The 17,060-nt window shown below is 45.8% G+C and overlaps 1 protein-coding gene across 1 annotated transcript in view; it reads right to left on the bottom strand.

The window, feature by feature from the left end:
* Positions 1 to 6,197: 6,197 nt before the first annotated feature.
* TOP3B (DNA topoisomerase III beta) overlaps positions 6,198 to 17,060 on the bottom strand; it is a 139,402-nt gene continuing 128,539 nt past the window's right edge. Inside the window, exon 18 of the mRNA XM_069215240.1 lies at positions 6,198 to 6,779. Within this exon, the coding sequence (XP_069071341.1) occupies positions 6,304 to 6,779 (476 nt within the window). The 3' untranslated portion in view covers positions 6,198 to 6,303. The remainder of the gene's footprint in view (positions 6,780 to 17,060) is intronic.

Raw genomic sequence — 17,060 nt, 5'->3', positions numbered from 1 at the left:
TGTGTAACCCCTCCTGTAATAAAGATAGCTGGGGGTACATGTAGCACCAGTGCTATTATTAGAGGGCATTCCCTCATTTGCATGAGCATGTGGCAGTGTTATTGACACAGGTGCAAAGGCAAACATGCCTTTAGGGGGTGCACTAAAACTTTCAGTGTGCCTCCTAAAGGCAGTCCTATGGAGGGGAGAAAGGGGGGGGCGTGGACCCCCCTGGTACCTCCCTTGCAGGCAAGTGCAGCGACTCACTGCTCCTGCATGCAAGGGAATCTCACCCGCTCTTTAAAGTGCAGGTGGTTTGCTACTTGCACAGTGAAGCACAGAGCACCTTTGAAGCCGCTGCTCCATATTTCACTTGAATATGCTGCCCCCAGGGCAGCCAAGCTCGCGGCTGTCCTGGGAGCAGTGCATTTACAGTAATATGGCGGCACACTTTCCCTGTTTGCACACAGAGCACCTATTTAAAGATGTGCTGTGCTGCAAAGGGAAAGTGAGCCGTATATGTAATATGGCCCATGATGGGTAGCTGTCACGGACATCTGTTTGTGATAGTCATTACGGGGCTTCAAACCTGTCTTAAGGGGTACCATCCCATGCTCACTGTAGAAAATGTGGAAACTAGGTGACAAAAACACTCTGAGAGACAAGAGAAGCTCTAGATCCATGTCTTGCGGCACATACAGCAAGCATTTGGTAACAGCTTACAGGAGTGGTGCCTTTGTAGGCCTGCACGTCATTTCCGGTGTGGAAAATCGTCAGTGTCGGATCACATGGAGCCACCTTGCAACACACTGAGGTACTACCAAAAAGTTTCTCAATCCAGTCTGACATCAGAGGAATATTCAAAAGGTGAGGAATCAGCGGTTAGAAGTCTCTATCACAAGTTAGACATCTCTGTGGTTTAAAAACTGTCAGCTTAGCTTCCAGCTTAAACAACCAAGAATCACTTGACTCTAAAATCTCTCCACCTAGCAAGAACAAGTGGTCTCACTCGAGCACCAAAGACAGATTCTTTTTTAAATGATCTCCTCAATGACAAGTTGTCAACGTTCTTGAAGTCCAATAATATCCTTCATCCCACCCAGACAGGTTTTCAGGCGGGTCATAGCACAGAAACAGCTTTATTAAGAGCAACTGAAGACCGTAAGCCGATCCTGGACTCAGGTGGTTCGAGCAGCATTCATTCTTCTCAATCTGAGTGCAGCATTTGACACAGTCTCGCATGATGTGCTAATAGAACGCTTGGAAAACATTGAGGTCTCCGCTTCTGTGCCAAGTTGGCTAATCTCGTTTTTCAGCGAAATGAGTTTTCAGGGCCTTGAAGGATCTTGTTATTCTTCTAGTCATAAGTTGAGGTGTGGTGTCCCTCAAGACTCATCGCTAAGTCCAACCCTCTTCAATATCTATGTGCGTTCTTTATCCGATATTGTGGAGGTATCTAGATTTGCAATGATTTCTTACGCGGTTGATACTCAATTGGTCATCTCATTATCCCAGGATATTCAGAGCACCTCCACGAAGCTTAACAACTGTTTGAGGGAGGTAGCCAAATGGATGGGAAACAGTGGTCTTAAATTAAATGGGGAGAAAAACATGGTACTGCTGGTGGGCAATAACGCGTCCATTTGGCAACAAGTCAGTTGCCCATCTATGCTGGGTGAGTGCCCTCACAAAGAACTGACGTAAAAAGCCTGGGCTTTATATTAGATCACAAACTGTCCATGGCTTCACAGGCACACAGAATTACAGGCACCTGTTTCTGCTTGCTGAGGGCCCTATGAAAAATCTTGAAATGACTTCCATTAGAAGCCAGAAGGATCATGATCCAGGGAGTGAGATTATCTTGCCTGCATTACAGTAATTCTATTTACCTAGGGAGTCCTAAAACAGTCATTAGGAAATTACAACTTATTCAGAATTCTGCTGCTAGGATTCATCTGGGGATCCCTAAATTTAGTTCAGCAACTGGTGCACTAAAATCCCTGCACTGGCTCCCAATTTGGAGTAGGATGCAGATTAAGAGACTCGGTTTGATTCATCAGGCCAAGTACAAGCAGGGCCCAAAAATCATTCAACAACTGATTCTCCCTTATCTACGGAGGAGATCCCTGAGATCGTCCTCCCTAGCCCTCCTTGTTATACCCAAGATAAGAAGAGCCAGGGGTGGTGGGCAGTCTTTTTCTTACTTCGCACCCAAGTTATGGAATTCTCTCCTGGTGAGCCTGAGAAGCAAAAAGAATTGACTAAGCTTTTGCAAGCAACTAAAAACATTCCTTTTTCCAAAATCAAAATAAAAGTCGGTTGCTTTCCAGTACTCTTCAGCAATGGGAGGCCCGGTTTCCGGTAGCCATGCACTATATAAATCTGGCAATGAATTAATGTAATGAATGAATGAATGTGGCAAATAGGACTACAGGTGAGGCCGGCCCAGTGGTGCACTTGGCCTTACCAAGCATTCGATCTTTTAAGGGATGGGGCTCCAGCAGGACTCTACTTCAGAGGCTGCATCTCAAAATGGAGTCTGTCGCAGTCAAATGATTAGTTAGTGGTGACATTTAGAGGACCAAACTTAAATTTACGATTAGAGTCCAACTGCAACTTAAGACACTAGATCTTTTACCATAAGGACTAGAGAGAGGCATCAAACATTTTGTGATTCAGGGCGACCAGCACCATCCATTGGAACATAACTCAAGTCTCAGGGCAAGAGGAAAAACTCAATCTCTTAGAGACCAGATGAAGCAAATATGATCACTCCAGGGTTCTAAGGTGCAGGCATATCACTGATGTAGGCTTGGGAAATGTCTCCAAGTTACTCATCCTCTGGCAATGCTTGATAATTGCAGGTTCATTTATGGTGAATTTGGCCAGATGAGCTGCAGAGTTCTTAGTGATGCCGGATAAATGAGTTGGGAGGTCGCAAACCCAGATCTTTAAACAGTCTTCGTCTCAGTTAGTCAGCATGCTGCAATGCTCATTACACAGTACAGCTTTCTACTCCTGTAAGAAATGGCAGTGAGGTGGCAAAAGCTGAAGGGTTTAGCAGGATGATTTTTTTCGCTACTCCTTATTTAAGCACACAATCTCTATTCTTTGCATTTCTTGTAGGGAGACCACCTCTTTCCTTATCGGTACACTCACACTGAGGGTCCTTATATCATAGTATATTTTGTCAATGCTTTCCTTTGCTTTCACACTCTGGGCTGTTTGATGAACATCTTCTGGGCCACTTTGGCTGCTTCTGTGGTTACCGGGATTATCTGAGGTTAGTCCATTCTACAGCAAGTGAGTAATGGGGCACACGCTTATAGGACACAAACAGCCATCTTCTTGAAGCACTTGTGAATTTCCTGTCTTCTGTTATCTAACTTTATCTGATATGGATATCTCAGAATGTGCGTCTTGAAATGAGGGCTCTGAAGAGTCATTCCTTGTCTGAGATCCTCTTATAAGGGTACGAGATCCCTTGACCAAGGTCTCAACAACCAAAGGTTTGATGTTTTATCTCCCATTTAAGGCCACAAACCCTCCCTTGTTTTTGAGGGGCATAGTATTGTCCCCTAGATATAATGTTTTGCTGGTCAAGTTGGTATGGGCATATGGCTCTACTCAACTAAAGAAGCAAGAAGTAGTGGACTTGGTTTATCTCACAGTATCCTTCCTTCCTCTTCTTCCTTCCAAGGACCTCGACTTTTGGAAAGTAGAGGGAGTTTCTTTGGAAGATGGTCCCTGGTCATCACTCCGGTATACGACAGAAAGACGGGCTAGACATTGAATCTGAGCTTGGTCTGAATCCCTTTGGGCCTTTAACCTTGGCTTCATCAGCATGTTGCTCGGGATAGCTTGTATGGGGGGAGAGGGAGAAGAGTGAAGGAAGCATAAAGCAATGGAGATGAGAGTTTCGATTATCCTGCACAACACTGGAAATTAGTTGCTTCTTATTCTCTTCCTATGTCATTTGCCCAAGGTTCCCAATTACTAAGCCTACCTAATATCACCACTTTAATCCCACACCCTGCATCCATCCATCCATTTGCAGCAAACCAAACACACTGCTAACTACATCATGGCTGTAAATAGACGCTTGCCTACCAAGGCTCCCATATTGGCAGGGTCAATAGGAGCGGAGGACGAGTGGCGTAACATTATAGAGCCTTGCGGTTGTTTGCAAAAAACAGTCCAGGCTCTACAAGGGAGCTACAGTTGTGAGGGAGAGGACAAGGCATGACGAATGGAACTGCGGGCCAGACTAGCGGAGCAAAGCCACATTAGAGACCTGTGCATACTTCTGCTGCTGGACACCACCAACAACAGGGCCTTATACGGGCCTTTCCTCATCAAATATCAGTATTCTCATCTACTGCTACTTGTTCCAAGACTGTACTTCTTCAGCTAAGTCATTTGCTATTTTCCAACGCTAATTGGTATCATGTACAATATTTGAAGTGAAACCTCTACTAATGTGAACTCGTGCTATACAAAATAAAAGATTTAAAAGCAAACATCAAATCATGAGCATTTGTATGCAAACTATGCCGTCCTTCTACCCGGACCCCCTATTCTGATTAACAAAATGAAAGAGTACTGACCTTGCAGGAATTTGAGATTGGCTAGTTGGCTACAGGCTGTGGTTCATATCTAAACAAGCGTTAGCACAGCCATTCGGTTTTGCTTTGCCAGTGCTTGTTCACTGATGGTATTGCCTTTGCCAATGCTTGTACTGCAGCACAAGCAATTGTGAAGCCAAAGGTGGCAGTTGGCCGTCTTACATTGTTATTATGCACACCTCCAAGATGGCCGTCAGATTGCATACAAGACGACATTCCAAGAGAGCCTCCTGCCGCTATTTACTTTGCTAAAGCTTGAAACGCAATTCTACAAGCACTGGCAACGCTAACACAGTAGGCACAGAGTAGGGGCCCTCAGAAGAAGAACAGAGAAAGGGGCGAGAGAGAAAAAGAGCAAGCAACAGCAGAGTTTGAAGTTGGCCGCAGGCTGAGACTGATATGGAGGAAGTGTGGGGTGGGGGAGGAATACACTAGTATCTACACAAGTGGAGTGAAAAAACAGAAGGAGGACTGGAGAGAGAATGGGGGAAAAAGGAGAGTGACAGAGAAAAGAAGAAGTTGTAGGACATGCACTTATGAAGTCCGATAGCTAAAATAGCAAAACATACAAAAAGAAAAAGAGTGGTGGGGGGGGGGGGGGGGGTTGGTATTACTGAACTTCATCTACTGTTAAGTCCGGATGTTTCTATCTCAATAAGCTGGGGTTGGCAACGTGTGAAAACACAACTGAATCTATAGCATGCTATAACGTCACTGAACTTATGGTGGGTCAGGGTGCCTGGTCTCCTAGCCATGCACTCAAGCTACATGGGTGCAGTCTGTGTGTGAGAAAGATCAAACAAATCAGACTTGGCCCTAAAAATTGATATGTGGTTTACAACATCACAGGAATCTGAGCCACATTTGAGGCTAGGAGTTTGATCCAAAAAGTGATTTTGGAAACTTGTGAAGATAGATGGTCAAAATAGGGACTTTTAGGTTTGGTTCTTCGAGGCATTCAGCTTTAGTTAATTTGTTGTCCTCTGACTTTGGAATTCGGAGGGGGGGGGGGGGTAAATTAAGCAGGCATCCAGCAAAAGCATGGCAGGCACAATGAACAAACCTCAAGCAGGCATTTAGTGTCTACATAACCCTCTGAGACCACTACACCATACTGAATGTATTATGAGCAGTAAAGAGATTGTCACACGTAAAAGTTGTACTGAGGAGTGTAGAAATCCTGGCTTCAAGTTTTATCCTGTCCTGGTATTCGTCCTAGTTTGTTTCTGATTTTAACATTTTAACATTTCGTCCAGCTCTCCTTGAACCTCTGTAAATCGAGAAAGCATTACATGGGTAGCCATGTTCTAAGGTCAGTGCACTGCCCAGCTGAAACCTCTGATGCAGATATGCCTTCCATTTGAAGCAGATGTCTATTTGTTTATTCTTGCTATTGTGTTTGCCAGTTTGTATGTTTATATTGGTTTGATAATGAAAATGTGTAAAGTTAGTGCTATATAAATTGATTGGACGAGCCCTGAGGTTGACCAGATGTTTACAAGTTTAGAAATAGTTCAGCTGAGTAAAAGCTGCATGAAGCATTACATAAACATTTTTCATGTACTATATAAAATATACTTTCGATAATGAGGATAACGTTTAAAGTTTGTTCTTAGTTTAATATATATTTTTTTCCTAAAAAAAAAAAAAAGAAAGAAAAACAAACACCAAAATGGCAGATGCTTTTCTTGGTGCCCTATCACACAAAATATGCAGCCAGAGCTGCCATTCTGTCTTTTGGCTTTTTGGGGTTCCCCCTGCCTCCTGGCCTGCGCCCCCTCCCACGTCCCTGCCGCTTGCCCTGACCTCCCCGATGCATGGGATGTCGCATGGTCGCGTGCTTTAGTTCTACCAGGTCCTGGAAGACTGGGTCGCAGAAGACACAACCCGTGTGCTGTGTTTCGTCTCCCGGAAGTGGCGATCTGGCCTTGTTAAAGTCCACGATGACGAGCGAAGCGTCACACAGTTCACAGTTCTCCGGCGACACCCGCACCTTGTGAGCGTTCTCAAAGAAGTGAACTATTACGTTGCATTTGTTGCAGGCCATCTTCCACTTTGGGCCGGAGGTGGGGTCCAACACCAGCACACCGTTCTCACACTCCACACACTGGCCAATCCCCAGGAGATTCAGCGAGTGCTGGCAGGTGGGATGTGTGCACTCATTGCATCCCATTCCTGGAAAAAAGGGGAAAACACAACCTGTTACAAATCTGGAATGAAAGAAGGAAAAGGTTACTTCCTTGTAAGAAACTTGTTACAGTTTGTAGTGCTGTAGATTCACATGCTCTCCACACACCTGCCATGTACGGTTGGGTGCAGACGTTCAAGTTGGTTTTATTCGAAGTAGATGTTTCGGTTTCTAGATGCTCACATCATCTTCCTCAAAACCAACAATGTACCAGGACACAGACCCCCACCTCAGATTATGTTTTTCACATACAAGTGAGTGTACGAAGAAATAGAGACGTGACGCAATAACGTCTATGTGTACTGATGAATATATGTAAAAACAAATTAAAAAATAAAAGTTGTTAAAAACTTAATAGCTCAAGCTCACATTTGGGGAGGTGGGAGAGCGCATACAAACCTAAAGCATTACAGGCTGGATACCGACTGTACAATTTTCTGTTGGCGTCATTTGCTTTTAGCAAGAATCCTCCGCAGAAACTAAAAAACAGAACCTTTCTCCCTAACCTGGTGGCTTGTAAGTTTTAAGTACAGTTTGCCCAACTTGTGTCTCATTCCTGGCATGAATGACCACATAGTAATGCTGGGTGAAGATGAGGGTTGTGGACCATGTTGCAGTTAAACAAGTCTGAGTGGAATGTTGCACAGGAAAGACGCAGCGGCTCCATTTTCACGTGTGCTCTTGGAGCAAAGTGTAGCGTAAGCTTGGCTTTGGTCAAGCAAACTCAGATACATTTAACAGTTAATCTTACAAAACCTGCTTGAGCATGTAAGACTCTTTCCGCAGCTGACTGAGGCTGTGGGGAAAAAAGTTGCAAATCAGTAGCTTGGTAGACGTGGAAAGAGATGATGACTTCAGGCAGAAAGCGAGGGTGTATCCTCAGGACGAACAGATTTTTGTGCACTTGAAAGAATGTCTCTTTTATCTTTAGGGCTTGCAGTTCACTAACTCAAAAGAGAGAAATGATTGCAATGAGGAAGACCACTTTCCAGGAAACAACTGCAGTGGACAAGATTGTAACAGTGCAAATGTCATCCCAATGAGCCATGCAAGAATAATACTGAGGTTTGATGAGAAGACTTGTGGCACTCTAAAAGGGAATACTCTTTTAGGACCTTCCATAAAGGGTCTAACAACTTGTACCTTGAAGGGTGACTGATGGCCTCTATTTTGGAGTTAAGCTGCCACAGTGACAAGGTGTAGTTGTTGCTCTTTACCAGCGAATCGCTCATGTTAATGAAAGACACGACTGGCGTTGCAGCGAAGATGCATTGCTGCTACAGCCAAGCATCTGGTGAATCCCCAGAGAAATGCTGTGTCTCCAAACTGTAGCATTTGAGCTGGTAATGCATTCCACATACCACAAACCCAAAGGTACTGGTGGTGTCCCAAGTGAATGAGGACGTAGATATGGGCATCCTTGAGGTACAAGGTAACTTTGTAGAACTCGATGCAGAGCAGAATGTTGCCTTTGGGGAGTTGCCATTTTGAATGCTTGGACATGATGTACTGGTGAGCTACTGGAGGGCTAATATTAGCTGCAACATCCTGCCTTTCTTGGTGGTAGAAAGGTATGGGGAATAAACTCTGGTGTGGTGTACGTCTTGCAGCAGCATCTGGTGGTCGCCGCTGATGTAGTCCTGTGTGGAAGGTCACTATTTGGAGGCAGGTGTCCCTTTCTTCGGGCAGCTCATAGCTTGCGATGGATGTTGCCCTGATGACTCCATAGATGTCTGATCTTCCGGAAGATCTGCTGTGGCTAGCACAATGAGGTGACCATGGACCTGACTCAGGCCTGTGCTTGTTGCCTTCAAAACCCTGACTTTTGTAGGCTGGGTGTGGCGTGCCCCCATGACTTTTGGAGTTTTTGAATCTTTTTGAATCTTTTCCAAAGTGTGGGTCAAAATAGAATGAAGTTCCCCTTAGAAAGGCACACTGAGAAGGTGGTTGACGACAGAGGACAATGCTGGTGTTGGTTTCTCTGGATGCACTGTCAGCTGTCAAAAGTGCACCTGTTTGTGTTTGTATTATTTTCTACTCTTGAATGAGCTTTTTTCAGTGCTTTTTGTAAACATTCTCAATGTGCTTTACTAACTCCTCCATCTCCTTCCAGTGGTATCCGTGATATCTTGGCAGCAACACAGCAGAGTTGTCTGGCCACCACTGCATAGCAGGGACACAGCACACCCATAACTATCCCCTCGCCTGTAGCATTGATTTGCTTGCTTCCTTTGTCAGGTTGTTTGTTATCTCCTATATCCCGCTCAAGTTTTCTTTTGAGTGCACTATGCAAAACAAGTGAATCTGGTGGGACCTGATCTTTGATGTGGATGGCTATTCTGCTGCTGCGTTATACTTTAATTTCGACTCTGAGCATGGCAACTCTAGCTTTGACTGGGTCTTTGAAGTTTTGAGAATTTGAGCATCAGCAGAAAATGGACATAATGCTGTTTTTGACAATATCTCAATAAGGAAGTGTAGGAAGTTGGCTCTGTATGTGCTATTTCAAAGTAAGGAATAGCATGCACAGAGTCCAAGGGTTCCCCTTAGAGGTAAAATAGTGGTAAAAAGAGATAATACTAATGCTCTATTTTGTGGTAGTGTGGTCGAGCAGTAGGCTTATCCAAGGAGTAGTGTTAAGCATTTGTTGTACATACACATAGACAATAAATGAGGTACACACACTCAGAGACAAATCCAGCCAATAGGTTTTGTATAGAAAAATATCTTTTCTTAGTTTATTTTAAGAACCACAGGTTCAAAGTTAACATGTAATATCTTGTTTGAAAGGTATTGCAGGTAAGTACATTAGGAACTTTGAATCATTTCAATTGCATGTATACTTTTCAAGTTATTCACAAATAGCTATTTTAAAAGTGGACACAGTGCAATTTTCACAGTTCCTGGGGGAGGTAAGTTTTTGTTAGTTTTACCAGGTAAGTAAGACACTTACAGGGTTCAGTTCTTGGTCCAAGGTAGCCCACCGTTGGGGGTTCAGAGCAACCCCAAAGTTACCACACCAGCAGCTCAGAGCCGGTCAGGTGCAGAGTTCAAAGTGGTGCCCAAAACGCATAGGCTTCAATGGAGAGAAGGGGGTGCCCCGGTTCCAGTCTGCCAGCAGGTAAGTACCCGCGTCTTCGGAGGGCAGACCAGGGGGGTTTTGTAGGGCACCGGGGGGGACACAAGCCCACACAGAAATTTCACCCTCAGCGGCGCGGGGGCGGCCGGGTGCAGTGTTAGAACAAGCGTCGGGTTCGCAATGGAAGTCAATGAGAGATCAAGGGATCTCTTCAGCGCTGCAGGCAGGCAAGGGGGGGCTTCCTCGGGGAAACCTCCACTTGGGCAAGGGAGAGGGACTCCTGGGGGTCACTTCTGCAGTGAAAGTCCGGTCCTTCAGGTCCTGGGGGCTGCGGGTGCAGGGTCTTTTCCAGGCGTCGGGACTTAGGTTTCAGAGAGTCGCGGTCAGGGGAAGCCTCGGGATTCCCTCTGCAGGCGGCGCTGTGGGGGCTCAGGGGGGACAGGTTTTGGTACTCACAGTCGTAGAGTAGTCCGGGGGTCCTCCCTGAGGTGTTGGTTCTCCACCAACCGAGTCGGGGTCGCCGGGTGCAGTGTTGCAAGTCTCACGCTTCTTGCGGGGAGTTTGCAGGGTTCTTTAAAGCTGCTTCTTTGGATAAAGTTGCAGTCTTTTTGGAGCAGGTCCGCTGTCCTCGGGAGTTTCTTGTCGTCGTCGAAGCAGGGCAGTCCTCAGAGAATGCAGAGGTCGCTGGTCCCTTTGGAAGGCGTCGCTGGAGCAGAGTTCTTTGGAAGGCAGGAGACAGGCCGGTGAGTTTCTGGAGCCAAGGCAGTTGTTGTCTTCTGGTCTTCCTCTGCAGGGGTTTTCAGCTAGGCAGTCCTTCTTCTTGTTGTTGCAGGAATCTAGTTTCTAGGTTCAGGGAGAGCCCTTAAATACTAAATTTAAGGGCGTGTTTAGGTCTGGGGGGTTAGTAGCCAATGGCTACTAGCCCTGAGGGTGGGTACACCCTCTTTGTGCCTCCTCCCAAGGGGAGGGGGTCACATCCCTAATCCTATTGGGGGAATCCTCCATCTGCAAGATGGAGGATTTCTAAAAGTTAGAGTCACCTCAGCTCAGGACACCTTAGGGGCTGTCCTGACTGGCCAGTGACTCCTCCTTGTTATTCTCATTATTTTCTCCGGCCTTGCCGCCAAAAGTGGGGGCCGGGGCCGGAGCGGGCGGGCAACTCCACTAGCTGGAGTGTCCTGCGGTGCTGTGACAAAGGGGTGAGCCTTTGAGGCTCACCGCCAGGTGTTACAGCTCCTGCCTGGGGGAGGTGTTAGCATCTCCACCCAGTGCAGGCTTTGTTACTGGCCTCAGAGTGACAAAGGCACTCTCCCCATGGGGCCAGCAACATGTCTCTAGTGTGGCAGGCTGCTGGAACCAGTCAGCCTACACAGATAGTCGGTTAAGTTTCAGGGGGCACCTCTAAGGTGCCCTCTGTGGTGTATTTTACAATAAAATGTACACTGGCATCAGTGTGCATTTATTGTGCTGAGAAGTTTGATACCAAACTTCCCAGTTTTCAGAGTAGCCATTATGGTGCTGTGGAGTTCGTGTAAAACAGACTCCCAGACCATATACTCTTATGGCTACCCTGCACTTACAATGTCTAAGGTTTTGCTTAGACACTGTAGGGGCACAGTGCTCATGCACTGGTACCCTCACCTATGGTATAGTGCACCCTGCCTTAGGGCTGTAAGGCCTGCTAGAGGGGTGTCTTACCTATACTGCATAGGCAGTGAGAGGCTGGCATGGCACCCTGAGGGGAGTGCCATGTCGACTTACTCATTTTGTTCTCACTAGCACACACAAGCTGGTAAGCAGTGTGTCTGTGCTGAGTGAGGGGTCTCTTAGGGTGGCATAATACATGCTGCAGCCCTTAGAGACCTTCCCTGGCATCAGGGCCCTTGGTACCAGAGGTACCAGTTACAAGGGACTTATCTGGATGCCAGGGTGTGCCAATTGGGGAATCAATAGTACAGGTTAAGGAAAGAACACTGGTGCTGGGGCCTGGTTAGCAGGCCTCAGCACACTTTCAATTCAAAACATAGCATCAGCAAAGGCAAAAAGTCAGGGGGTAACCATGCCAAGGAGGCATTTCCTTACAGGAAGCTACTTGGATATTGTGATGGTCCACCACACACCTGATGACTGCGTGGTATGCAATGCTATCGTCTGCTGGGGGGGGTTGACTGAATACAGCTTTGAAGACGGGTTGTCTGCGTAATCAACATTATAATGGAACAAGGGGTCATCTCTATCATCTGTGGGTGGGTTCTTTTAAGGGCCTGGTTGATCTGCGCTGGCATTCTGTATACGTGGGGTGGTTTTGATATTTATCTTGATTTTGGGGTCTGTGTCGTCTCTGAGGCAAGCAGTGCGAACTCTCTAGATAAACATGGGGTGTCTCAGGGCTGAGGTTCAAGCTCAGGGTCTTGATGCTACCCATACAGTGCAGACTGGCTTTCAGGGTGGAGCTGGCTCAGGTGCAGTAGCGGGCACCAAAAGCAGAGGCTGCTTTAGAGGCGATTCGGGACTTAAGGCATGGCTCTCTCAGCGCTGTTCCTTGCCCTGGGGCCGAGGCTTGGCTGAAGCTCATAGGTAAGATTCTCTAAATGTGCTGGTTGAGAAACCAGAGATAGGACCTTTGCCCTGGATGTAAGTTTTGTTAAGGGCCCAAGATAGGAATGTTCTCTGAAGTCGAAGTCACTGGACGAGACCTGTTAGGGGCTCTGGTCTACTGGGGGCCTGGTCTACTGGGGGGATCACTCTTTCACTATCCAAATATGTTTCCTCAAGATTTTCGATTCTGTGTGGGGCTCATGGCTCGGAAGAACCTTGGTGCTTCATTCTATAATGTGCCCGCTGCCTATCTGATTGGTGCTGGATGATGCCTTACACCGAAAGGCCTTGGAGGCCAAGCAGGTCAATTCTTTGTCCCCTGGGTTACAGAGACTGCAGATCCGATGTTGATTCAAGCACCAAAACCTAAAACTGCAGTAAGGACAAAATGTAAAAGCCATATTTTCCATAACACCTCCTCCCCCAGGTGGAGTTTAAATCCTGGTGCATTGCAAGTACTGTGGAAAGTATCAGGAATCACCTCGAAACCTCTACTTTGAAGAACAACAATTTGCAACTTCAGAATCCAATTCTAGATGGCAGGAGAGTGCAGAGCATGTTATCTGCAGCAGCACATACTCCAAATACCCTGAAATGGGGTCCACAGTGCTCACAGAGGAATTATTTGCCTCTATCGCTTCCCTTGCGTTATTCAGTCGCAGCTCGCAGGGTGTGGAAGGGGTGGGGCGGCAGGGAGTGGGGGAGAATAAACATTAAACTATTGTTCATTTTATTTTATTTTTTAAAACACTTACTTGAACACCGCCGCGCTGCTTCTCAGTATCCTCTGCTTCGTCGCTGTAGGTAGAGGTTCCCAGCCTGCCCTGCGGCATATCCTGACGTATTGGCTGGGAGCGCCCAGCCAGGGCGCTCCCAGGTAGACTGGGAGCCTGTGCATGCTCTGTTCAGCTCGGCAACTGTGTTGAGAGAGCCTACATGTGTGTTTGGCCTGCCAGAGATGGCCAGCCATATGCACATGCGCTCTGAGGGAGAAAGCTGTGCACTCTCCCTCACTGCTCGGCACCCCTTTGGCCCCGCCCCTTTACAAGAAAACGATAATAAACATAGTCTGGTAAAGGTTTTGCAGTTGCCACTGCTGGCAAGGGGGCAAAGCTCCTCTGCCCTAATGGAGAAGCCACCCCTTGCATTTATACAATTACCTCCAGCAACTTATTTCATTTATTGCTTACTGTTTAAAGGCTCTAGCTAACCAATTTCAGCAAGGATGGTTATCCTTCTTTTGTTTTTAAAAAGAAAACACTGTAAAGTTGAAAAGGTAATTTCAAAGTGTTTTTGTGTAAGTGACATATAATGAAAATGTCACTTACCCAGTGTACATCTGTTCGTGGCATCAGTCGCAGTAGATTCGCATGTTCTGCAATAGCTCGCCATCTGGTGTTGGGCCGGAGTGTTACAAGTTGTTTTTCTTCGAAGAAGTCTTTCGAGTCACGGGACCGAGTGACTCCTCCTTTTGTCTCCATTGCGCATGGGCGTCGACTCCATCCTCGATTGTTTTTCCCCGCAGAGGGTGAGGTAGGAGTTGAATTGTAGTAATAGTGCCCATGCAATGGAGTGACTAAGTATGCACTTATTTAAGGTTGAGATGATACATATATAAATAATTGAAGGTAACTTCCAAACTGCTACAGGCTCCCGGGGAGGCGGGTGGGCACATGCGAATCTACTGCGACTGATGCCACGAACAGATGTACACTGGGTAAGTGACATTTTCAGTTCGATGGCATCTGTCGCTGTAGATACGCATGTTCTGCAATAGACTAGTAAGCAGTTATTTCCCCAAAAGCGGTGGATCAGCCTGTAGGAGTGGAAGTAGTCTGAAACAATGTCCTTAATACAGCTTGACCTACTGTGGCTTGTTGTGCGGATAACACGTCTACACAGTAGTGCTTGGTGAATGTGTGAGGCGTAGACCATGTGGCTGCCTTACATATTTCTTGCATTGGGATGTTTCCTAGAAAGGCCATGGTAGCACCTTTCTTTCTGGTTGAGTGTGCCCTTGGTGTAATGGGCAGCTGTCGTTTAGCTTTAAGGTAGCAGATTTGGATGCATTTAACTATCCATCTGGCTATACCTTGTTTTGAAATTGGGTTTCCTGCATGAGGTTTTTGAAATGCAATAAAGAGTTGTTTAGTCTTTCTGATGTTCTTTGTTCTGTCAATGTAATACATTAATGCTCTTTTGACATCTAATGTATGTAGTGCCCTTTCAGCTACGGTATCTGGCTGTGGAAAGAACACCGGAAGTTCCACTGTTTGATTTAGATGGAACGGTGAAATAACCTTTGGCAAAAATTTAGGATTGGTCCTTAGGACGACTTTATTTTTGTGTAGTTGTATAAAAGGTTCCTGTATAGTAAACGCCTGAATCTCGCTTACTCTTCTCAGGGAAGTAATGGCGATGAGAAATGCTACCTTCCAGGTTAGGAACTGTATGTCGCAGGAGTGCATGGGTTCAAAAGGTGGACCCATAAGTCTAGTTAGGACAACATTTAGGTTCCATGAAGGAACAGGTAGTGTTCTTGGTGGTATAATTCTCCTAAGGCCCTCCATGAATGCTTTAATGACTGGTATTTTATATAGGGAAGTTGAATAGGTAGTCTGCAGGTATGCAGATATTGCTGCAAGGTGAATCTTAATGGAAGAGAAAGCTAGGTTAGATTTTTGTAAGTGAAGCAAGTAACCCACTACATGTTCTGGAGTTGTGTGTAATGGTTGTATTTGATTAATATGGCAGTAGCAAACAAACCTCTTCCATTTACTTGCATAGCAGTGCCTGGTGGATGGCCTTCTTGCTTGTTTTATGACTTCCATACATTCTTGGGTAAGTTGTAAGTGCCCGAATTCTAGGATTTCAGGAGCCAGATTGCTAGATTCAGCGATGCTGGATCTGGGTGTCTGATCTTTTGGTTGTGCTGTGTCAACAGATCTGGCCTGTTGGGCAATTTGATGCAGGGTACCACTGATAGGTCTAGCAGCGTTGTGTACCAGGGTTGCCTTGCCCAAGTTGGTGCTATCAATATGAGTTTGAGTTTGCTTTGACTGAGTTTGTTTACCAGGTAGGGAAGGAGAGGGAGAGGAGGAAAAGCGTAAGCAAATATCCCTGACCAGTTCATCCATAGGGCATTGCCCTGGGATTGTTTGTGTGGGTATCTGGATGCGAAGTTTTGGCATTTTGCGTTCTCCCTTGTCGCAAACAAGTCTATCTGAGGTGTTCCCCAGAGTTTGAAATAAGTGTTCAGTATTTGGGGGTGAATTTCCCATTCGTGGACCTGTTGGTGATCTCGAGAGAGATTGTCTGCGAGTTGATTTTGTATCCCTGGTATAAACTGTGCAATTAGGCGAATTTGGTTGTGAATTGCCCAATGCCAAATTTTTTGTGCTAACATGCTTAACTGCGTGGAGTGCGTCCCTCCCTGTTTGTTTAGATAATACATTGTTGTCATGTTGTCTGTTTTGACGAGAATGTATTTGTGAACTATTATTGGTTGGAAAGCTTTTAGTGCTTGAAAAACTGCAAGAAGTTCTAGGTGATTGATATGCAGTTTTGTTTGATGTACGTTCCATTGTCCTTGTATGCTGTGTTGATCGAGGTGTGCTCCCCACCCTGTCATGGAAGCATCTGTTGTTATTACGTATTGTGGCACTGGGTCTTGAAAAGGCCGCCCTTTGTTTAAATTTATGTTGTTCCACCACAGAAGCGAGAGGTAAGTTTGGCGGTCTATTAACACCAGATCTAGAAGGTGACCCTGTGCTTGAGACCACTGTGACGCTAGGCATTGTTGTAAGGGCCTCATGTGCAGTCTTGCGTTTGGGACAATGGCTATGCATGATGACATCATGCCTAGGAGTTGTAATACCATCTTTGCTTGTATCTTTTGTGTTGGATACATGCGTTGTATGATGGTGTTGAAATTTTGAATTCTTTGTGGACTTGGAGTGGCTACTCCTTTTGATGTGTCTATTATGGCTCCCAGGTATTGTTGTACCTTGCGTGGCCGAATCTTGGATTTTGTGAAATTGACGGTGAACCCTAGTTTGAAGAGGGTTTGTATGATATGATTTGTGTGATTTGAGCACTCTATTAACGAATGGGCCTTGATTAGCCAGTCGTCTAGATATGGGAACACATGTATTTGCTGCCTTCTGATGTGTGCAGCGACTACCGCTAGACATTTGGTAAAGACTCTTGGTGCGGTTGTTAATCCGAAAGGCAGTACCTTGAATTGGTAATGTATTCCTTTGAATACAAACCTTAGGTATTTCCTGTGCGATGGGTGAATTGGTATATGAAAATAAGCATCCTTGAGGTCTAAAGTTGCCATGTAGTCGTGCAGCTTTAGCAATGGCAATACTTCTTGTAGTGTGACCATGTGGAAGTGGTCTGATTTGATGAAAGTGTTGACTACTCTGAGGTCTAGGATTGGTCTCAGTGTTTTGTCCTTCTTTGGTATCAGAAAGTACAGTGAGTAAACTCCTGTGTTTATTTGTGTGTTTGGCACTAATTCGATTGCATTCTTTTGCAATAGTGCCTGCACTTCTATCTCTAGGAGATTGGAATGGTGTGTTGTTAA

Source organism: Pleurodeles waltl, chromosome 11, assembly GCF_031143425.1.
Source record: "Pleurodeles waltl isolate 20211129_DDA chromosome 11, aPleWal1.hap1.20221129, whole genome shotgun sequence".
NCBI classification, from domain to species: Eukaryota; Metazoa; Chordata; class Amphibia; order Caudata; family Salamandridae; genus Pleurodeles; species Pleurodeles waltl.
The sequence above is the reverse complement of the archived record's forward strand: the minus strand, read 5'-3'. Positions and strand labels throughout refer to the sequence as shown.